This window comes from Chanos chanos, chromosome 2, assembly GCF_902362185.1.
Source record: "Chanos chanos chromosome 2, fChaCha1.1, whole genome shotgun sequence".
Lineage (NCBI taxonomy): Eukaryota > Metazoa > Chordata > Actinopteri > Gonorynchiformes > Chanidae > Chanos > Chanos chanos.
This window is the reverse complement of record NC_044496.1, coordinates 9,402,085-9,426,372: the sequence shown is the minus strand read 5'-3', so window position 1 is coordinate 9,426,372 and position 24,288 is coordinate 9,402,085. Positions and strand designations below refer to the sequence as shown.

At 42.9% G+C, this 24,288-nt stretch overlaps 1 protein-coding gene across 1 annotated transcript; it reads left to right on the top strand.

Annotated features, from left to right (window-relative positions):
* Positions 1–1,332: 1,332 nt before the first annotated feature.
* On the top strand, positions 1,333–23,975 carry tp53bp1 (tumor protein p53 binding protein, 1). Its single transcript, XM_030794174.1, has 29 exons — positions 1,333–1,361; positions 4,146–4,360; positions 6,678–6,765; positions 6,847–6,910; positions 7,131–7,192; positions 7,486–7,590; positions 7,693–7,753; positions 7,855–7,994; positions 8,108–8,228; positions 8,481–8,575; positions 8,650–8,849; positions 8,949–10,812; positions 10,910–11,026; positions 11,227–11,418; positions 11,599–11,665; positions 11,990–12,070; positions 12,914–13,265; positions 13,385–13,444; positions 13,671–13,817; positions 13,954–14,168; positions 14,496–14,630; positions 14,978–15,363; positions 18,916–19,107; positions 19,185–19,367; positions 20,015–20,215; positions 20,313–20,407; positions 20,496–20,692; positions 20,793–20,929; positions 23,756–23,975. The coding sequence occupies exons 2-29, from the start codon at positions 4,181–4,183 to the stop codon at positions 23,938–23,940; spliced, it is 5,922 nt and encodes a 1,973-aa protein (XP_030650034.1). The 5' UTR covers positions 1,333–1,361; positions 4,146–4,180; the 3' UTR covers positions 23,941–23,975.
* Positions 23,976–24,288: the final 313 nt, after the last annotated feature.

Sequence of the window (24,288 nt, the reverse complement as noted above, 5' to 3'; positions counted from 1 at the left end):
AACCAATGTAGGAATTAATGCAATGTTGTCGCCGATTCTGCTGTAAATATCCATTCCTGCGCTCCCTTCCATGAGTCAGCGTCTTCACAACAACTAAACAGCTGACTGATCAGTGAACACAACACTACCTACTGCCCCCTGGTGTACAACTTCGGTTAACAACAGAGCTACTCAGTGTATCTCCTGTTCAATGAAGTATGAGAGTGTAAAAAGCCTAGGACCTACATGTGAGGATAAATACTTAATCAGAAAAGATTTCTCATAGATCTTTGATTTCAGAGGTTTGGGTTTTGTCGGTGCACAATATGTACAAACTTAGCTTTATTTGAACAGCAAAAAGTACATTCATTTCAGTGACAACGGTATTTATTCTTTGCTAGCTATAATGGTGTTTTTGGTGGTGTTATGTGTGTTTGGTGGTGTTTGTGTGTGTGTGTGTGTGTGTGTGTGTGTGGTGCTAGCTGGAGGGGTGGGGGGGGGGGGGGGGGTACTAGAATGTTCCACTTTGGATGGAAAGACAGTAGGATATTGTAAAAGAAACTGCATTCTTAGAATTCTTACCTAGAAGCAATAAAGGTGTTTGAACAAGAGTAGCCTTTACCCCAGTCGCAATGCAACCATATTGTCACGGCATGGCAGTTACGTTTTCTCCATTCTTTATTCTCATTCGATATTCGTAAAACACTGAAAGAAGACGCACGCACAGACAGATGGAAACGAATACTTATAGATCAAGCTGAAACCCTGAGTTTTCAAATTTCAGAATAGAATGGAGTTGTATCATTTACATTTCTTTTTGGTAATTATGTATATCACCCATTACTGAAATAATATACCAATCTTTGCGTCGTTAAAGAGTCGCTGTGATGTCAATGCAGTTTCAAAAGATCGCACCATATATTTTGAGCTAAAAAAAAAAAAGTCAAGATCTTTTGGGAATATGTGACATGTAATGCACTTTGCATATCCCTGACAAATTTCCCATCGGATTCCACCACGAGTAAATATTGCAATTTATTATGAGCGCATGCTGATATCATTTCTGTCCTAGCAAAACATGCTTTCGTGTTTTCTTCGCCTTAAATAAAGACATAACATTGTATTACACAGATAAACACTGGCACAAAACGATAGCCAACTTAACATAAATTCAGTAAGATATAATTAATTGTATGGCGTGCGTTCATATCAGAAAATGCCAGTGCATCTTTAAATGACACCCATGTATCCCACACCCAATCTGCCAGGAACAGACAGGCTAAGAGATCAGAGAGAACTCGAACGCATTAATGCAATTTTCAGAGAGACCGTAAGATTCAAAGGATAAATTGACATTCTTCAAAGGAATATCAACTTTTCAGGTAATCAGTCTGTTTATTAGCTAATGCCAGCTGCATGAACTCTATATTTTGTGTTTTTCGCTATTTCGGATCAGACCGAATACTGCCTATAAGGAAGTGCGAGGTAGAGGTGTCACTTTCTTGAGAACTGCGTCACGATACACACTGTATTTAATGTCATTATATAGGCATATGCGACCCTCACTATTTCAACGCATTTCTATTTCAGAACATCTTTCCTTAGTTGTCAGATTTGTGTCCACTCTCCAGGATTTTTTTTTTTAAGTTTGGGGATACAGCTTTCAATGTCGCTCGAAAATTAGTTCTTGAAAGTCTAAATCGTTGAAAAGAAAATTGTGTTATTTAGCGTGTATGATGTCTTCTGTACGGAGAGAAATGCAGTGAGGTGCGTCCTCATCCTCTGACAGCCGTTAATGACGTCAAACATGCTCGAAAACCAGCATGCGTAGGGCACAGAAATCTGGCGTATAACACAAATTTTCAAATAATTTAACCCAGCAGGTCAGTATAGGATAAAGGTTACAGAGGCTCGCGGTATGAATGAAATTGCAGACATTTTGCAATACGAAAAAAATACTATGTGGAAATATTCTTAGGTTTATCCCAAGTATTATGATAGTCTCTAACATCAAACTCTGTACTCTCCTACATCCCCCCCAAATTAGTAGGTGGTCAAGTGTTAACGACTTTAAAATGTTCAGTTCCCTTTAAAATGCTAAGCAGTGAAAAATCAATGATGAAACGATTGTACTGTACTTCTATTTTTCTCACTCACTTTTCAGAGTTCAATATTTCAGTATCATAACCACAAAGCAAAAGAGATTTCAACTCCATCTGCACCAAAAATATTGATTGGCCTCTTGTGAATAAATGCCAGCTTTTAAAAACTCATTACATGTTTTTTTTAAATTCCACAGCACTGTTACAAATAATTGGTGACACTCTCTATAGAGTTCAAATTTGACCAAGATCAGAAAACCTGCAGTGTGAGTCTATATGAGAATGTAAATTAATCCCAGTGTTGCCTGAGAAATATAATGCTTATCATCCGTCAGCGTCTTTAAAATTTGTGTGGAAGTAAGGAGCCAGTACTTTAGGAGTAATTACACTGATATTGATTGATTTGGGCAAAAGCACATAATTAACATATTTGAAAGCCTTGTGGAATCACCATAGATCTTCATCACCATGATGTGGTCTCACTGCATGCTCAGCAAATGTTTCATAGTTAAATGTTAGTTTGTAGTTGTGATGGACATGCTGTGGTCAAAAAACGTTATGTTAACATAGACTTATATGGGTGCTTTAAGGTGTAATGGAATCCAAAAACATTCTCCAATCTAACTCACACATGATAAACAGAATGCAAAAGTTCTCCTAGAACAACTTCAGTGCCATTAAAAGTGTATCATGTGAGCTTAATGCCATGGCTTTCTTTCCTGCTATGAGCCATGCTGTATTATCTCCTTAGTGTGGAAAATTACATGGTTACCTTGGCGCTCCTTTCATGATTTTGTGACGTGTGTGTGTGTGTACCAGTGCACTGAATGTGGATAAAGTAAATATGATATGACAGGATGATGTGATGGTAAGATCTGAGCACTTTCATGTATATATGAGGCGATGGTTTATGTCCTCATGTCTATATGTGTATTGTTATATTCTGTTGATCCTTCCCGAGTTCAGATGTAACCTCTGTCATAAACACTATGACGAAAATATTCTCAATTTCCTGTAAACTAATTCTCTTTAAAGTAAAAATGTACAAACTACCAGTTTGCAGACACACACACGAGAGAGAGAACAAACTGCAGTCACAATCCACGGCTGTACATAACTACATTGTACAACAACAAAATAGTGTGAAGAAGGCATAAGGAATCGTCTCGACCGTTTACTTCTTCCGCACATCACAGATTGACTAAAGAAAATAGAGATCTACCTTTTTTTTTTTTTTAACACAGAACCCGACCCCTACGAATCATTTGGGCCAATAAAAAACGGTCTTTTTTGTGATACGGTTGATCGATGGGGCTCTAACCAATCATAGTCCTCGTTCTTTGCAGTTTTCCCGCGAAGTTAGAGTGCAGGAAAACGCTAATGCAAATACAACTTGGGGGTTGAAGAAAAGTTATCGGCATGGACTGAGGTCATGTGAGGCTGCAAGTGAGGATCTTGGTTCTTTTTACATTCTTTATTATGAAGAAGTGAATCGCATTTTTCTTATAATACATTACAGAGTAGTTTGGAGTGAAGTTAGTTTGCAAGCTAGCTAATGTTACCCGAGTTTCAGAGTGGCGCATATAAAGACAGCTAGTTAACACCGTTGGTAACTTGCCTGGACTCAGTTGTTATGTTTTATACGACGTTGAATGGTTGCTGTTTAAGCTTATATGATTTATGTGTACTGTCCGCTGTTTGATTTGTATTCTTTCATTCTTTTACGATTAAGAACCGAACATGAGGTAGGTACGAACACGGATGTACTGTCGTATTTCAAGAAGTTCCAAAATAATATTTAACCAACACGCCTCATGGACTCTGATTTTACTAAGCATACATATATTTGAGACTTCCTGTTTCATTTTCAGGTCCAGGGATTTACGCTCCATCATATGTGTAAACAATGGAGCAGGTCGCTGAAAAGATATTTTGCACCACGCGAGCAAGGCTAGGCCCACTCTCACCCCCGTGATAAAAGTGTGACGAACAACAACAAAACTGCTGTCGACAACTTTGTGTCTGCATCGCATCTCTCACTTTCTCCAATGCATGTCATCTCAGGACACAGCTAAACCATCTATCGCTCTTCGACCCATATGGATCCTGGAGGAAGTGACCTGGAACTGAGCCTACCCCAGACGGAGAACCCCTGCCTGATCGTAGAGGATTCTCAGCCGGACAGCGTAGCTCTAGAAGACGACCCAGACAGCAGCTATCGTGCTTTGCTGGCTCGCCGCCTCTCCAACCTTCAGCCCACTGCCCAGAGCCCCGTACTGGTGAGAGAGAATTGGAATACTCTCCTGTATGTTTGGATTTTGGTCTTGTACTCACGCTAGTTTTGTTCATCTGTAATCCAACAGTAACAGATATGTTTTCAGTTATTCTGAAAAATGTTAAAGGGTATTTTGCTGAAAATCTGGTGGGTTAGTTTCCTGGTCTAGGATTAAGGTTAAATTGTATTTTGAAATGAGTTGAGGAACTTCATCCAGAGTGCGGTTTGGTCTAGAGGGCTACACTTTTAAATGGATTCATAGGTTAACAAACTAAATTTGGGTGCAACTCAAGGTTGAGTCACAAGGTTTAACTCGAGTGGATTGCCATAGCAACTCACCCTGCACGTCTAACTTGCTCCAGGGGAGGCTTAGTTGAATCTAGGCCCTTGGAACTCATATAGACAACCTAAAAACAGATTAAGGCCACAATATATACATATCTATGTAGTGGCAATGTAGAAGCTGCCCTCTATAAAATGCTTCCATTTACTGCACCCACAGGGATCAGAAGAGGCACACTGGGGTTCTTATCCATTGTGCTGCAGTCCCGATTGTAATTCAGTGGCATCTTTGTCTGGGGCTCAGTGGGAGTGAACCTAGGTCCTCCCACACCCCCCACTTTAGAGGATTACTCTGTGGAACTTTCTTTTTTTTGTTATTGTATTCTGTGTTAGAACAGTTTTCTACAACATCTGGCCAGATTGAAATAACCTTAGTTGTGACATTAATTAATGTGACATTGATTAGGCCTGATTGGGAATGTGTGATTTTAGCCAAGCCAACTGCCTCTGGCTCTACTCTGAATATGTTTGATTTGTGACAGATACCCCCAGATAACCGGCTGCACATGCGCTTAACTACGTAACCGGAAATAACTTACTCGTGCCCGATTTGTACCACGCACTTGTGAACGGAACACTTGACGACAGACACAGAGTTCCGTTCTGCACATGCGCGTAATTGCGTAATTGGAGGCACAACTTATTGCTGCCTGATTTGTACCACGTATGCGTGAATATTTTAACGTAAACTGAACACTAGATGGATGTCAGCGAGTATACGTAACCGGAAACAACTGGCAGTTCAGAGCGAAAGTTTGTTTAAAGATGTTTGGTGCTTGTTGTAGCGTAGATATGGAAGCGTGTCTATATCTATGTGTGATTGAGTGTGCAAGTTAGAGCCCGACCGATAAATCGACGTGGCGATATTATCGGACGATATAAGCTAATTGCAGATAAATCGGTATTGTCGTTTATAACGGCCGATCAATGACGATTAAAAAAGAAACGGAGAGATGGAAGATGGGTCCTTCAACCATGTTATGACATTCATGTAAGCCATGCCAGGTTTTGCTACAGTAACGTGAAAGCCAATACAGTCAGTCATACATCAGTTACCTTTAACGTTATGGTAATTGAGTGGTGTAGGCTAAGCTGCTGACAAACTTGATTGTAGGTTTATTCATGAGACAGTGTGGCAGTTCTAGCCAGTAAATAAACAACGGTCCTGTCATTTCTCCCTCGTCACATCTAAAAATTCCCTGGCAACATTGCTTACAGCAGTTTATAACGCTGTCCATTGCTAAATTAGGTAACCCACAAAGCTGGCTAATGCCATTATTATCAGTGGAAGATCGCTAACGTTAATGAGCGGTTAAACCACAGCGTTTAAGTTACTGTGCCTAAATGAAGCAATGGTAAATATATCTGTGACTCCCATGTCTGTAGTTGCAGTCGGCGCATTGGAAAATATTAAACCAGTTGGCACACGTAAACAAATGTGAGTTGAACAAGCATCTAACATGGCTTGGTAGCCGAACAAAGTTATCTGTCTTCTTTTTCAAACGGTAGTGTGAAATCCCAAAATCCTCGTTGCAGACAGTCATGTAGTATTAGATGTATTCAACAGCAGCGTTTACTGTAGGTCACTGTATCGGTTTATTGCATTATTTATTAGAACTTTATTTGTTGTACTTTTGTTCAGAGTACTATTTATGACAATAAAACAAGTTTATTTTTAAACTGCATTATGTCATGCTATCTTGGTGAGGACTCTTACATAACTACACATAACTAATATTAGGGAAAATCTTTGTTCATGTTTATGTGTTTCTGGGGAAAAAAAGAGTGTCGACTGATATATCTTTTTCGGATTTTTTAATCCTCAAATATCGAAACCGGGATCGGTCTGAAAAATATTCCGGTATTTATTCCTATTCCGGTTGGGTTCTAGTGCAAGTGATGGTCGTCATTTTGTATGCTTGGGGGGAAACCCCTGCCCCAAGACATCTAAGTTTATTTATTTATTTATTTATTTTTAGGAATTGATTTCTTCTCCTGTGAAAAGCAGAAGCTCTGATAACAACAGTCAAAGAGAAAGGAGACAGGACATTGACACCGTCCAAACAGGTATGTAGTGATTAACACAGTTTTACACGTCTTTTGTTCCTTTCAGTTACTTCAAATAGTGACTTTCTTTTTTTGCTGTAGACAATTTCAGTTCAGCTGCATTGGAGCATAGTCAAGTTCTTGAAGTTTGCTCAGTCAGAAAGAGGTATGTTTGCTATGTCACATGTTAATGTCTTTTTCAATTTTAAACAGTCGACTAGCACCATAACTGTGATGTGTTTTCTCAACTTTGTTTCATCTTTCTACTTTTATATAATTTACCATTTTGTTAGTTGTTGCCTGCTTATATTTAAAACAACCTAGCACAGAGCATACTGGTTTTGTTTTATTTTCAATCCTGAAAATCCATATTTCTGGAATTTCAGTCGTGTTGAAGCCAGCATGGAGTCTGGAGTGCATTCTACCACACAGTGTGCTCAATCTGAGGGTAAGGGGTGGATGTTGTCACATTTCTGTGGAAGTTTACCTTTATCTTTGAGGTTTTGGCAGAGGAAAGGATAACTTTTTGTGGGGTGTGGCAGGGTTTTAACTTTCTTTGAGTGAGTAGTTGGGGGTTGGCAAACCTCTTTACATAACAAAGTCACACTGTGACAACAGAGATAGTATCATTGTTTTCGGTGTTTCTCCGTAAAAAGAGCCCTTGGTGGTTTTGGCTTAATGGCTGTGTATGCATAAGGAATATCTCAGCTGAGGTACTTAAAGTCTAAAATTTCTTTGCAGATGGATTGTCTCAGTTTGGGCTGTTGGCACTGTCTCAGAGTCAGACTCAGGAAGAGATTGAAGCTACACCCAGTGAGATGGACAGCTGTGATCAGCCTAAGCCAAGTACTGTAGCCCTCCAGTTATCAGTGTTTTATTATGATAACATTCAGTTTCAGGAGAAATGTTTTTTGGAAAGTCCTTTTCATCCATTTTTTTTTTTTGAAGGAACAGTCGAATCGAAGAGCCCTCCCCTTGCTTCAGAAGGCCATGACAGCAAGTCACGGAGGTATACTTTTACTTTTCCTATTCAGAAATAAGAGATATGGGTCATTATGACGTCCTTTGTGGTGTTTTGTATGTAAACTTAGTGTGTGTGTGCTGCTGTAGGTCAGAGGTCAGTTCCAGTAGCCCGTCACGACCCGGGTCCAGCCGAGAGATGAGCATCCATAGCATTCTGCACTCGCAGGCATCTGATGAGCATGAGCTAATGTCCTCTCAGGATGACCTGTTTGACGGCGAGAACGACAGTATGTGCCCTTTGTTGTAGTTCTTCTTGGATAAAGTTCGGGCGCCCCTGGCGTTTGTATATATTTAAAGGAGGATACTGTGCATGATGATCTGTCTCGTTCTCATTTAACAGGCCCAAGGGTCGACAGCACAGTGTGTGAGGCTGAAAATCCGCCCACCTGTACCCCCGCTAACAGCCTCCGCCTCCTCCATTTCTCTGGACAGAAAACTCTGGTTCAGGAGAGTCTCTCTCAGTAAGACCCGGCAGCTACTTCTTAATTAAGTCTACATCACTGCTACTGCTCCATTAACCTGACTGGTTTCTGGCTGTGTACGGCTCAAAATGCACTAAAACAGTCTCTAAAATCTAAAGATTAAGATTGTGTAAACGTGATTTCCTTTGTGAACCATATTTTTCATGGATTTCCAATGGTCCGGTAGTATTCAGTGGCTAAACTTCTGCCTGTGTATATGAACAGTGGTTTGAAATAGGTCTTTTCCAACAGGCAATCCGTGGAGTTTGTGGCAGCTACGCAAGACCGCTTGAGCCAGACTCCCTTCATTGTCCCCAGTTCACCCACAGGGCAAGACGATGAACAAGGTAAATCAAACTTTACATTCATTTGATGGAAATGCTGAAAGAGGTGAACCATCTTCTGTAATGATGACTGTCAGGTTTTGATGCAGCTGTGGACTCTCCCATGGATACATCCTGCACCCCAGAAGACCAGTCACATAAAAGGGAGGATGAGCCAATGGACATGGACCCTACACCAAAGTCTCAGCCTACAACATCAACCAGAGTTTCACAGGACTCACCAGGTCTTGCTCTGGAGAAGAACCCATCTCTGCCATCCCAGCCTGAGTTTTCACATGTGAGAAACTAATGAACGTATGCATTGCTTTTTTTCCATCTGCCAAGTTTTTGTTAATTAGTCTAAATTGTCCTTTGGTATTGGTCTGTTTCGTTAAAGGATGTGTTCATGCCAACGCAAAGCCAGGATGCTGGGAGTAATAGTGTTGGTCCTGAAACCATCAAGAGAAATACTTCAGACACGGAGAAACCATCTGCAGTACTACAGGCAGGATCCCCCAAACAGACGGCCCCAGTGGAAAAGCACAAAACTGTCTCCGCCACTACAACCCAGCCCTCAGAACCGGCTGAATCCTTCCAGTTGGAGCTGTCTGTTAGCAGCGAGAAGAGTGTATTCACTGAGAAAACTCAAACTTTCATGGTAGAGGAGGATAGCCAGGCTACACAGATAGAATCAGAGGGGCCTATGAGTGTGGATGGAAGTGATGCTGTTCACAGTCAGAAGACAGGGAAGAACAGGCTCCACCCTGAACCAACTACAAATTCATCGAAGGTCTCTCAGGTACCCAACTTAAACACAAGTGCTTCAGAGAAGGAAGAATTTGACTGTTCTTTGATGGAGCTTTCTGAAAAGCAGTGCTCTGGGTCACTGAATATACAAACTACAAATGTAAGTGAAAAGAACAAATCTCAGGTCTCTCATCAGGACGTGAGACACACTTCAAAGCCCCCATCTTCACAGCCAGCTACGAAATCAACAGGTATAGCTTCCACCTATAACCCTGCTAGTTTACCATCTCAGTCTCTATCCCAGTCAGTCATACCAGTTGCCTTGGAGTCTACAGGGCAGATTGGAAAAGGGCAGAGTCAAAGCCAGCCTTTGCCTCAGAGTCCCAGCCAACAGAAATACAGTCAGACTGCCTCACCGAGTCGCAGCCAGACTACATCACACCATCGAAGTGAGATTGCCTCACCGAGTCACAGCCAGACTACATCACAGCGTCGAAGTGAGACTGCCTCACCGAGTCACAGCCAGACTACATCACCTCGTCGAAGTGAGACTGCCTCACCGAGTCACAGCCAGACTACATCACCTCGTCGAAGTGAGATTGCCTCACCAAGTCGCAGCCAGACTACATCACACCATCGAAGTGAGACTGCCTCACCGAGTCACAGCCAGACTACATCACAGCGTCGAAGTGAGACTGCCTCACCGAGTCACAGCCAGACTACATCACAGCGTCGAAGTGAGATTGCCTCACCAAGTCGCAGCCAGACGACATCACAGCGTCGAAGTGAGACTGCCTCACCGAGTCACAGCCAGACTACATCACCTCGTCGAAGTGAGATTGCCTCACCGAGTCACAGCCAGACTACATCACCTCGTCGAAGTGAGACTGCCTCACCGAGTCGCAGCCAGACTACATCACCTCGTCGAAGTGAGATTGCCTCACTGAGTCGCAGCCAGACTACATCACAGTGTCACGGTCAGACTGCCTCACCAACTCGCAGTCAGACTGGATCAAATCGTCAAAGTCAAACCGGATCACAGCATCAAAGTGAAGCCGCCTCACTGAGTCAAAGACAGACTGCGTCACAGCGTCAAAGTCAAATAGCTGATGGCTGCAGTAGTGAGAAAGAAAAAGAAGAGGAGGAAGAAGAGAAGATGATTGAGGGAGAGACCCTAAGCATCACTGGAACTGAAGGTTCAAGGCTATGCCTTGCTCTGTCCGAGAGTCAGAGAGTATCTCCAGAGCCCATGGAAGAAGGGGAGACATCTCAGCCGTACCCCAGTGGGGTGGAGGACCGAAGGGAGGAGAGCTTTAGTGTTATTATGTTGGATGAGAGTGAAAGAGTTTCTCAGCAAACAGCTGAAGCACAACACCTGCCACAGGGTCCAGGGAAAATGTCACAGGGAGATGATCCAGAGCAAAGCTCAGACTCTCAAAGAGCGACACTGTCCAGACCAGATTCTCAGCGCACAATAAACAATGCCAGCAAGAGTCTGAGTGAAAGCTCGGGGGGTAAGAAATAAAGTGTTTATTGGAGATTACAAATCATTAAATGGTAATTCCATAAATGTCTTGTGGGCGTCTCACATATGAATGCTCTCATCTGCAGAGATTCCATTTCACTTCACCCTCCCAAAAGAGGGGGAGCTGATTGGCCCTGCTGTGAGTGCCACACCCCCTATGATCAACCAGTTGAAGAAGACTCCCAGACACAGCACTCCTATTGGTAGGTTGTAACTCTGATGGACTCTTGCATTAAAAAAACTGACGTATATTAAAATGTGTATGTGAGTGAATGTGTGTGTGTGTGTGTGTGTTTGTGTGTGTGTGTGTATACTGAAGGTAACCACCCCTCTCCTGCTCTTCTCGTTGTTGCCGGCTGTGTAGTCATCTCGGTGCAAACATACTAATGTACTTCCTTTACAGAAATGGCTTCATTCTCGGAGCGGTCAGAGGGGGATGTCACCACGGAAACCATGATGGCAGACAGTGAGATCTCAGTGGAGGAGAGCAGAGAGGAGCTTGCTGCAGGGGCTGATGGGAAATTGAGTTTGAGGATGAAGTTGGTAACCCCTGTGGAAGAGGTCAGCTCAGGGTCAGAGCATTTCAGCCTGCAGAGTAAGGACTGCTCTTTCATATAATTTAAAGCCGTATATTCCTTTGCTGCTGTTTATAATCAGTGCATTTATCATTTTATCATTTGCTAACAATGGATTGCTTAACATCCAGAGCCTTTGTTCTGCTGCACAACAGATGGGAAAATTTTATGGCTCTGATTTCTTCTTAATGTTCTTCTAGAACCTCCATTATCTGATGAGGAAAGCTCTGTCTCCAAGGTTACCACTGTTTCCAAGGCTGTAACCAGGTAACTAACAGTGGTTGCTATGCAGAGATGCCCTATTTGTACAGACTCTGGTTTCATATTTTCGTTCTTGCTGCTGAATCACAGCAGATGAGTGTTTCTGCCTGTGTGAGAGATTAATACTTATTGCTTTATTTTGCTTTGTTGGTGCTGTACTGTCTGCCAGTGATTTGTTAGGCTCATAATGTTTCAGAGGAGCCAAAAAGAAAAATTGATTATTGGCTGATTAATTGATTTAAATAATCATTAATGTCAGGACTGGCTTTTACTGTGCCTTGATGTTTTATTATTATGTTATTGTAGCTGTAAGCATATTGTTTCTCTCAGCTCCTCAGTGTTTAGCCGTGTGCGTGAGGCTCACAGGCAGGTGCAGATGGAGGAGATCCAGCCCAGTGCTAACCCCCTCAGGCACGGTGACACAGATCCTCAGAACTCCCAAAACACCTCAATGGCCAATGATTTTCTCACAACTGAGAGAAAAACATCTGTGGCCTTACACACAGCACATTTTAGTTTCTTAGAGGCGCTATGACAGACATGGCCAGTGATTTGTTTGTTTATTTATTTATTTGATTATTTATGCTATTGTTCTGTCTCAAAGAAAGAATGACCTCACTCAGATTCTCTGCATGTGAGCTGAACTGGATTTAATGGAAGCTATTTATAGTATTCCCCTGTTGTTGTCTGCCTTCAGAGGGGATTCAGCGAGTTTGGTAGGGCCCTGCTAAAAGGGTTGCATCTTTGACCTAATTCCTGTCTTTGAGGGGTGGGTAAGATGATTATTCTGGTCCAGAAACCCTCAGAGAGCTATACACAAGGTTACATCTGCTAATGTTACAGCAAAGTCATACACTACTCCAACACTGTATGGGAAAGGTTTTTCTCAAGGTGTTCAAAGCCAGAGTGGTCTGCTCTCCACCCCCCGGCCCTCTGCAAACACTACTGCACCTGATAAACTTTAATGAGTAAACTGGTAGAAAATTACTCCAGACCTGTATGTAATTACACCTGATTCAAAATTACAGTTGCCAGCAATTTTTAAAACCACAGTTACACAACTACAATTACAATGTCACCATAATGTAAAACCATCGTATGAAAACTGCAGTTAGGCTAATTTAAGACGACAAAATCTCAGTTGCAGCTGATTTAATACTTTAATATTACATTAAAACCAACAACGTACATGTCATAATATTCAGCTATAAGGGTCTCCTTCCAACGCTCTCCTATCTGTCTCTCTCCACACAGAGGGGTGTTGTCTCAGCAGAGAGATTCTGAAGATGACTTGACACATCAGAGCCAAACACACCAAACTGCCTCTAACACTGACAATGCAGGAGCAGCCAGCCAATCAGAAGTCTCGCCTACCAGCCAGACAGACACAGTTGGCACTGCAAACAGGCCCCGAGCATCTGTGCCATCCCCTTTGATTCATACCAATGGCACAGCCCTGGAGTGTCCGTCTACCCCCCCTGCTGCTGGCCAGACAGAAAGAGAGCAGAGGGAACCCAGCGCATCTGAACAGACACCTGTTCGACAGAAAGCTGTTTCCCAGCAGACGAGCTTTGATTTACCCACTGCTACCAGTCCCCCCAGTGGGGTAAGAAAAGCAGTCTCTGGCTAAACGTGTGCATATTGTGGTCGAAAATGATAGTACGACTGACTTTTGCATAATGCTGCATGTTTGAGCTTTGTGTTGTATGCACTTTCCCCCAGCAGAGGGCAGCATCTCAGCAGATCAGCTTCGATGTCCTTGGAGCACAGCAGACTACCAACAGGGTAAAACACCTCACTCCAGTGTTAATAGTGCATACCCAAACACATAGTCACACACAGTCACAGGTTCTTAAAATTAACATCCTGACTGAAATTGTAATTTCCTGTAATTATAAAGATAAGAGAATCTGTTGAGCCAGACCAATTAATATTGATGATTAATACTCATGTTCCAACCTATTCAGAAGAGTGGTGCATTGGTGATAATATCTGCCTGCGTGTTTTATAGGGAGATCCTGATACCCCCTCTAGACCTCCAGGACCCTCTCTGCGCCGCCACATACGCACCATCCAGGAGACCCGCACCACCGTCACACGCATCATCACAGACGTGTACTATGAGAACGGCCAAGAAGTGAGCCGCACGGTCACAGAGGTGAGGGGCATTATGGGACTGCGATACGCATGGGCAGCGTTTTAACTGTGCACGTCTGTATGTCAGTTTGGGTCGAGCTGCTTGAGTTGATCGTTGATCACTGAAGGTGTACGTTCGTCATGTGCGCATGGTTTAGGAGTCTGAGGAGCCGGCTGTGGACTGTCGTGTGTTGGACAGCGATATCTCTCCCTCGCGCTCGGGAACACCCATGACATCTGGGGACTTGGCAGATATCAGCTCACTCTCTTCCAAAGGTTCTCATCATAATCACAGCTCCAGCAGCGGAGGCCTCGGTCCAGTCAGGGCTCCGGAATTCATCGTGCCGCTAAGTCGAGGGGCCAGAACTGCCAGGTAAGACCTAAACGCTAAACTCTACTGCATCTTCTTCTTCTCACCGACTTACTAACACTTCACATTTTTCACGTTTCCCTCCCGACTCTTGCGTACACGCAGATAAGATACACGGTGTCTGTAATATCTGCTACTGTGTGATATGCAATCCTGAGCCTTTTCTTTTGTCTTAGTCACAAACTCTCTCTCTCTCTCTCTAACTACACAAATGAGTACACACACAAACACATGTGCGTGAAAGAGTCGTAGCTCATTACCTCATGCCCAGAGTGCCAGAAGGTATCGGCTGACTGTTTAGTGTCGCCGTGTGTGTGTGTGTGTTCTCAGCCCCGGCCGAGGGGGCAGAGTCCAGCAGAGGTCTCAGTTTGTGGGTGTGAGTTCAAAGGGGACAGTGGTCACTCCAGTCAGCCCCCGTGGGCGAGCGCGGAGAGGAAGACCCCCCTCTCGCAGTACACCACCCAGGTGAGCCATAGTCTGGTAACTGGAGACCAGAATCAGGGAGACTTCACACATTTAATGTGAAACTCTAAAGCCCCAAGCACTGCATACGTGAATGTAGCCCTAAACTCTCCCTCTGCATGTCCTGCACTCCCACTAACCACTACAGAAACAACAGGCTTACTGTTACATAAATGCTGTCTCTTTGTCTCTCTGTATTTGTGTCTCTTTCCCTCTTGTTTTTTACTCTTTTTTTTTTGTTTTTTTCTTTTTCTGTCCATCTCTTTCTCCTGCTCCTTTTCCTGCTTATATTAATATCTGTGCTGCCACCAGTGAGAGTCTAATTCTAATTCCTTCATGAAATCTCTCAGGGGTGGCAGGTCAGGGCAAGGTGAGAGGTCACGAGGCCAGCCAATTTCTTCCTCCGAGGAAGAGAACTTCACCCGTGTGTGCCCGCGAGTGCCCGTAAGCCCAGGCAGACGTAGCGCCACCAGCCGCTCCGACTCCCTCAACACGTCCCCAGACAGCAGCGCTGGGGCCAGCAGCTTTGTGGGGCTACGCGTGGTGGCCAAGTGGTCGTCCAATGGCTATTTTTACTCGGGCAGCATCACCTGTGACCTTGGGGAGAGCCGGTTCCGCCTGCTGTTCGATGATGGTTATGAGTGTGAGGTTCCAGGCAGAGACATTTTACTGTGTGACCCCATTCCTGTTGACACGGAGGTTACTGCACTGAACGAGGACGAATACTTCACCACAGGTAAGGAAGAAAAAAACAAATATTGCAAAGGACAGTTAGTCTGAAAGAGGAACACATAATCATATTTAAATTCTAGAGTGATATCACTAGAGTAAATCATTTCTAATTATGTTCAGATCCTAAATGAAAAAGCATTTTCTCTCTCCGACACATTTTAGAAGATTTTAATGATCAGTATTGTGAGTGTTACGTCCCAGGTTTAATATGGTGTCCAGGGGTATGGGTAAATGGATGAAGCATAAAAGAACTGCACCACCAGTGCTGGCTTTGGACGGTGCAGCAACAAGGGAAAAAAAAAAAACCAGACACAGGAATGATGTGCAAAGACGTGAGATATATGGGTGACATTTACAAAAATATTTACAAGGACAAATGTACATGGGAAAAGGGGGAGAGGACAGCAAACGAAATGAACTGAGCAAAACAAAACCACCCTAAATACCTCCACCCAAAAACACACAGCTAACTACAAAACAAAAGGGTGGCAGAGCCAAACAAAGCCTAACTGCACTAACTACCTGATAACGAAATATACAAAAGCGGCACCCGCCTCTTACCTAACCCTACACGAAGTGAAATAGTAACACAGGGATTCCCCCCACCTTACCTGTCCTCCCGCGGTAACCGAGTGCAACCAAAGCTGAGACACAATCCAGAATCGAAGTAAAGTCAAACACGGTACAGGCAAGTTTGTAAGTAGTATGTCACAAAAAGAGTCAAAACAGCAAGATCGAAATCTGCACACTTGAAATCTGGCATCTTTAAATTTGGGTGCTCAGTCTCTGGTTGGCTGGGCCGGCAGAGGCGCTCCGTCTCTGGTTGGCCGGCCAGAACGAGGAGGCGGGACGCAACACCAGGCAGGATGGAAATTGACAGCTGCTTTGCACCACAGCTGGATACCTGCGTTAGGAGAGCAGTGAGAGAATAGAGAGAGAGAGAGGAAGACAAGATGCAGGCAAAACAAACGCACAGTGCGCTGCACGTAAAATAGAGTCAGAGATGGATTGGAAATCTGGCATACCGGGCATTTTCCCGGTGGGCTGACGCACCTTGGAGCCGATATAATTTTTCATAAAAAAAAAGAAATCTTGGCCAACGACCGGCCCATAAAGCAAAATGAAAAATCTAGAGGTGGATGCCGCCAAATGTGCAAAAAATAACAGACATGTTTGCTGGAGGGGCTGCAGTAGCTTCAACATCTACAGCAGGGGTGGACAGTAACGAAGTACATTTACTTGAGTACTGTACTTAAGTACATTTTGAGTATCTGTACTTTACTTGAGTGTTTTTTGTTTTTTTTTTTGGAAACTTATGACTTTTCCTCCACTGCATTTGAAATACAAATATTGTACTTTTCACTCCACTACAAGGTTCTCGTTACTCGTTACTTTAACGCATAGCTTTGAAGTCAGCAGACGAATTTTGTTTTCTAAAATGCGATAGGCCATACTGTGTTCATCACAGGGGAAAAACTAATCACAGTAAACTACTCCAATGCTGTCAGTCAAGTGCGTGCTGCATTTTTTTAACAACTGAACTTGGCGGTTTTACTGATGGCTACTACAATGGAAGATAAAGATGAAGGTTGCTCACCAGAGCAGCCATGGCCATATCTTAAGTCCATGTCTGAGATTTTTTAAATAAACTTGAAAACCATCTGGGGCATAACACCGGGTCCTGTGTGAACCCACTGCTGACGCATACTAATAGTTAGCTAGCGAAAATGCTGAGGTAGTGTTACTGACAAAAATCCTTTCAGAAATATATGTTTTAATCTTGTCAGGTAAACACAGTAATATTTGTAAGGTCAGCAGAGTCATGTAGGACATGGTCCCAATAAGATGAGGGGGGCAGGAATCAAGCAGTGACGATGGTCATCTAGCTGTTTCACATTTCAGACAGTGCTATGTAGTAGAAGTAAAATTAACCTAGCCTACAACATTATGACGTGTTTATCCTTTTAAGGTCCATCTGAGTTAACCTAGTGCCTGTTTAACCTCCGCTATACACTGTCTTTTATAGAGGAAGCATTTGGTTCAACTGTGTTTCTATAGGCTTTGTAGCATATTCCACAAGCTTTTTATTCTACAGGTTCTACAAGCAAGTCAGTGCATTCAGTAGGTTGTTTCAGAGTCATTAGACTCTGTAAATGCATTGTTGCAACAATACAACAATGCGATGACATTAAAAAGAAAATGTACTTTTGAATACTTAAGTATTTTTAAAAGCAAGTACTCCGGTACTTTAACTCAAGTAGAAATTGAACTGAACAACTTTTACTTGTAATGGAGTAATATTTGACCAGGAGTATCTATACTTTGACTCAAGTAATGGAGTTGTTTTACTTTGTCCACCTCTGATCTACAGTACCTGCCATTGTGCTAATTAAGTAAAAAAAAAAAAATTAAGTTTCTGTGATTGCACACACACACTGAACAGTGAATTTGTCCTCTGCATTTGACCCATCCAACACACCAGTAGTGAACACACACACACCAGACGCAGGAGCAGCGGGCAACATTCCTTGCGCCCAGGGAGCATTGGGGTTAAGTGCCTTGCTCAAGGGCACACAGCCGTGGATGTTGGGCCTGGGAGTCGAACCGGCAACCCTCCAGTCACAAGCCCGGTTCTCTAACCTTTAGACCACGGCCTTTAGACCACGGTTGCCCAAAAGGTGGCAGGTCATGGCCACTGCCAGGCAGAGGAGCAGGCATGTGACAGTGAAGCTGCGGAGGGGACAGTGAGCATGACGGGGCCGAGTGAGCAGGAGGAGGAGAGTGTAGTTTAAGCAGTAACCATGGAGTAGCTTCATAATTAACAGGGAGGAAGCAGGGAGGTAGTGTGTGTGCCATGCCATGATGACAATGATAATGATTAATTCAATTAATATCCATGGTAGTAAGATAACATCATCGTAACGCTGTCATAAAGTGAGACTGTCACCTACTGCTGGTGGTCACTCAATGTCAAATAGCAATGTATAAACTATTTGCCATTGTTTTTGTAGCTAGCAGAGTTCCCTAATGCAGCCGCAACTTCGGCAGACTATTCTAACGTTAACTAGCTGATGTTATTTTGCCAGCATCGTGTTGGCGTTGCTGTGAGTGACCTTACTTGTATTCTTTATACATACAAGTATACTTAAATTGTATTAAATCATTTGAAATGACACTTTGACTTCTAGCAGAGCTTTTTCTTTGACAATTACTTGTACTTCTACTTGAGTATGGAAATTGTGTACTCCACGGCCACCTCTGATCACCAGGGAGTCAGTCAGGAGCAAGTGAGTACACTGGTCCACTTGCAGTACACTTGTCCATGGCACTTACTGCTCAGCTTTGTAGTGATTTGGGAGAATAGTAAAGTATGTACGCATATTTAAGGGGACCGCAAGGATGGCGTACTGGTGGGTGATGGCCGACTGTTTGTGGTGGGCCGTCTGAGCCAAAAATGCGAGGGCCAAATATTTTTTTTTTTGTCCCAGTCCAGCCTTGGATGGAGTTGCTGTAGTACTGTATTAATTCATGGCCTAATGTCTGTCGGTGTGCACAGGGATTGTGAAGGGCCATAAGACAGAAGGCAGAGAGCTGCTGTACTGCGTGGAGAAGGATGGACAGAGTAAATGGTATGGCAGAAGGGCCGTGATTCTGTCTGTGGAGCAGGGAAACCGTCTGAGGGAACAGTTTGGCCTGGCGCCATACGAACCCACTACTCCCCACACCATGGCCTCAGACATCAGCCTCGGTCAGTACGAAATCTTATGTTTCACTTTAACACGGACAATACATGCCTTAAGCTAACAGGCACTGTCCTCTCCTTAGATAATTTGGTGGAGGGGAAGCGGAGACGAAGAGGAAATACTGCTGGATCAGTAACACCAAACCGCAACTCTAGTAGCAGTCCCAGGACCCCGGGGCCTTCTGGGAAGCGGAAGCTCATCAGCCCCGCTGAAGATCAGCAGACACCAGCCAAGAGAGCACACAAAACGGGCAGAAATAAAACTGGTATGGATACCATACCTAGTTAGGACTGAAATTAACTATCTGAAACACTGATCACTAAGCCCATGGACATTTTAGAATTTCATTTTAATCACTCCTGGATTTTTAGTCTTAAGTTATGAATAACTTCAAGCTGTTTTTAAGTGTGTGTTGACTATGCAAGAATTGTTTTACATGTACAGTATTTTACAAAAAGTATGAGCTGAAATGCAACATTTTGAAAGTATGTTTTTAATGGAAGTAGTCACACAAATAATAATTGAAGTAAGATATCAGTGCTGTGTGACTATGAATCTCAAATGGATAATGACTTGGTATTGATGAAACATTTTGAGATGATCTCTGTGTGCATAAACGTTTTGCTCTGTAAATGTCTCCAATGTGCCATCCATGATGTACAATGCAAACATGAGCACCAAATTTAATTCCCTTGTGCTGCTATTCTCATTGAGATGCAGAATCTCTCCCTCATTTTGTTGAGCTGGTATGTAAATAATAATGTGTTTTGGTTATTTGGGAGCACATTTTAAAGGCGGTGGGAATGGTGTCTTTTTTTTTTTTTTCAGTTGGTCTTAAATCTCAGCCTGACTCTGTTGAAATCCATAATATCCTTAAAATGTATGTTTGCTATATTGAATGCTTCCTGAGAGGTTTGTTTGTGTCAGTAGAACAGGCTAAATGTAACACCTCTGGGAGTGGCACAGACTTGCCTTCGGACCCATCCAGTGTGGTGGCCACTCACGGGCCAATGCCTGACTCCGCTACTTTGTTCATGGGCTTCGCCTTTCTGCTGACTGCCTCCTCAGAGACAGACCGCGAGTCCAACGTGCTCAACAGCGATGGCGAGGAAGGTGGGAGGACACGTTGACGCCTGTCATGTTTGTTTGTTTTTTTTTTTTACATAATGGTTTACAATTCATAATCTAAAATGTCTCCCATCTTCTGCAGAATATGTGCAGACTGCCCCATATAACAAACGCTACACTGAAAGTCAACTGGAAACGGGTGGAGGATTCATCCTCCAGGAGTTTAACGAAGAGCAGGTGGGCTAGCGTCTAAGACATTTCTCCCCTCGGATTTAAAACATACCTGTCGTTCCTGTGAGAGACATACCCTAAATGTGTTTTTCAGTGCAAAGCAGCGTACCAGAGCCTGCTGATAGCTGACCAGTACTGCCGCAGTCGCAAGTATCTACTGTGTCTGGCTGGCGGGGTCCCCTGTGTATCTCACATATGGGTGAGAGACTGCTGCCAGGAGAAGAAACTGCTCAACTACAGAAACTACCTACTACCTGCCGGAGTGGGACCAGGGGGTCACATAGTTGAATGGTGAGAGATTAAATACATTTGTTTATGACACAGCGAATTCTGCACCAGTTCCACTTAAGAACAGGGAATATTTGTGGGTGGTTCTTTTTGGTATATGCAGGCATCCTCGTGCCACTCCCTTCAAAGCCTTGAGGGTGCTGCTGGTTTTGGACGAGTCTGTGGATCTGTGGACAGAGCTTCTCCGCATGGGTGGGACTGCCACTGTGAAACAGCATCGGTTAAACAAGGACAGCTCAGGTATTAACAAGGCTTTAATATCCAAATAGAGAGCAACAGAGGTTTCATATGACTTTTAGTACTAAGAGTAAGCCTCTATGAGATTCATAAGCCAAAAGGCTATGTAGAGTAAACCTGTTTAAAGGTCATATGCTTGTAAGCTGCTATTTAGAATAGGAATAAGTCTGCATAGATTACAGCACCATAAAGCCTAGTTTAAATTTTGGAAGAAAGGGGTTGGCCAACACAGGAAAACAAAATGAAGCCAGCTCCTCACTTTTGGATGGTGGGCTAGTGTCAAATACCTGCTGAGTTCTGCGAGGTTACAAATGCCATCATGTGTCTTGTGCGCCTGCAATTGGCTGACTGACAAGAACACAAATTTGTTGCTGTGGAAACTGTGCTGGTTGACCGCATTGTGTATACACCTTGCTAAAATGTAAGGATTTGAGCTTTGCAAGCAAATATCTTTGCACAATGAAAACGGATCCTTTGCTTGGCTTGCAGTTCCAGAGACAGGGCACACTTTGGTGATGCCTAAATTCACAACCCAAACCATAGGCCGACGTTTGACCTTCAACACTTTTCTTCCAAAGTGAAAAAATCAAGTCTAGCCAACTCTCTAAAGAAATAAAACGCAGGGTCAATAAAAAAAAGTTAAGGCGACGTTTTGCATCACGCTTTTTGAGTTATGCCAACTGCTGGTAGAATTACAGTGATCCAACACAATGTTTAATGTTTTAAGTATGGTGAATTAGCTTTTCGACGACAGTAAAAAGCATTTCTAAGTAACGTGAACTTAAGGTAATAACTGTCAACACAAACACAAGTATTTAACAATTAAGACCATATTGCTTCAGAACACACTGCAAAATGTAACCATTTAACAACTTGTAATTCCGATTTAAGATTCAGAATCAAAATAATCACATATTAGGCTATAAAGTGTCATGTCAAAACATGGTTGGTGTGGAGTAATGTGAGCTAAGCTGTATGTCCGATCACGATGATAATATTTAGGGCTACATGAACGCAGAATGGCGCGAAGAGTACATGATAGACTGCACAATGGCCGCAGATACAGAAAAACGGCCGACTTAAACTACTTGGTACACATTGTAAACATCAGAGCAACCACAGAAATTAAACACGCGAGAGGAGTGATGTAAGGAGCGAGAGAGAGGAAGAGAGAGCAGATGAAGTGCCACAACCCGATTCGACATGAGACAGATGACGGCAACCGCTGACTCAGGCTAAACCAGGTTAAAGCATTAAATCATCACATCATCACTCGTCCTTGAAAGTTTCGCTTTAGGGTTTTTGAAAAAATCAGAAATTATCTTTAGAGACATTTTGAACAACACATGCGTGCGGTGTGTGTCTCGTGTGTAACAGAAATTACGTCCTTCTATGGGTGCGTCAGTCGTAATCGGCGTGACTGGTTAATACAAGTAAATCAAACATAAAAAATAAAATCTCCACCCTCTCTGCTGATAGTCTTACACTAAACACAAAATATCCCAGTATAAAAATATTTCAATAATATATTTTTTTAGTTGCCATTGCAGTTAAACAATACAGAAAAGGCAGGGCGTGCAGCTGCACACTCAGCACCCGCACTCCCAGCGTCAATGCCAGCGCCCAACAAAACAGGCGAGAGGACAGTCAGTGGCAGCCTGAACCTGCTTCTTGCAACTATTGTTTGTCTCAGGCGTCGTTATTTGTGAAAGCTAGACCAAATCTAATTTTACAAGATGCACCACGTTCCTCATTTTGACGCAGGCGGCAGGCTGCACTTGTAAAATTATGACTTTATTCTCGTACCCGAATATTACGAAGTTATTCTCGAAATCTCAGAATTTTTCCCCTCAGCGTGGCCCTAAGACTCCGTCGCACCTATGCCCCAAACGTCAATTTGACAAATTATATGCTTTGCAACAAAAGACCAACGTTTGCTTTCATAATACAGCACTCAATGGATTTCTATTCTGATACATTTAAATTAATGGTTGTTTCATCCCATCCAATATGCTCCCGTAACATTAATTTAATGACCGTCTTGTTTTCCTTTTTAGCTACAGAAACGTTTCAGGATAAACTTGCCACAATTCGATGTTTTATTAGTTTACCAACAGAATTCTCAGTCAATGCAAATCATTTTAAGCATAAAATTTCCCCCTTTTCACCCAACGTAAGATTTAGAGCACCTGGTCTGTAGGACTACGGTAGACTTAGTAGGCACAGAGAGCCTACATTCAACACAGCCGCTAAACGGGCAGAGTGTGTTATCATATCACCATCGAAAGGAATACCCCAGTCATTTTGAGTCATAAAGAAAATATATTTGTAACTGTAATAACACTCACCTCACGTGCTTGGCGTTTCTGCGCTTTGTCCTCAGTCAGTCGATTTGGGCCAGGTCCCATCAGAACATGTCCAGGCATGTGAAGTGGGCAGGAAAATTCAAATGAATGTGTCGAGGAAATAAATCGTCAAACAAATTTAATTAAGTTACCAAAACTTGAATTTAGTTCTTTATTAATGAAACACAGGTTTTAAGTTCAGGTTAGTCATGATGGTATGCTGTAACAATAGGTATAATTTGTGTGTTATCAGAGCTCAAGAAAATAACAATTGCAAACAAAAAGTCTAACAAGATCATAGAACTTGATTTTTTTTTTTTGTTATCTCACAATATATACTGTGTATTTAAGTAATGGCTAAAAGTCCTCTCAGTGGGTTTTAGAGTGCATGATGGTCTTATATGCTTGCGGGCTATACAGGACTCTAGGTGTCCGGAGTCTGTGGCTACATGGCTTCACTGTTGAAATCTGTCCTCATTAACAGACATTCCTGCTGACAAGTTTGACGTGTTAGTCACGGTTAGCGCGTGTCCTGCTGAGCTGCTGCAACGTGTGAGGCCCCTGCAGGTCCCCGTGGTATCTCTGGAGTGGCTGATTCAGAGCGTGATCAGTGGAGAGCGACAGAACTATGGCAGTAAGCCAGAGTACCGTCATGACTACTCCCCTTAAAGCACCATCTAAACGTCCTCTGTTTTAGAGCATGCCTCGACTGTATATACTTTCAACCTGTTTTTATCGAAGTAATAAAACTGTAACGGTTTAATTTTATTGCAATTTTATTCCACACTGTTATAAGATTACAGTTTTGCAAGCATGGCAATACTGTGTTTACAGAAATGAAAAACTTTCAAAAGTTGTGAGAAATTGTAGCCTCATCGAGGGAATGACAGGAGTTTTGGAGTAATACTACATGGAAAACAGACAAAAGCATACACTTATACATCTTATTGTGCTGTACAAATCTTCATCTGTCCCCTGTCAACGTGCTGTTTAATGCCTTCACCTTCAAAAGCAGGC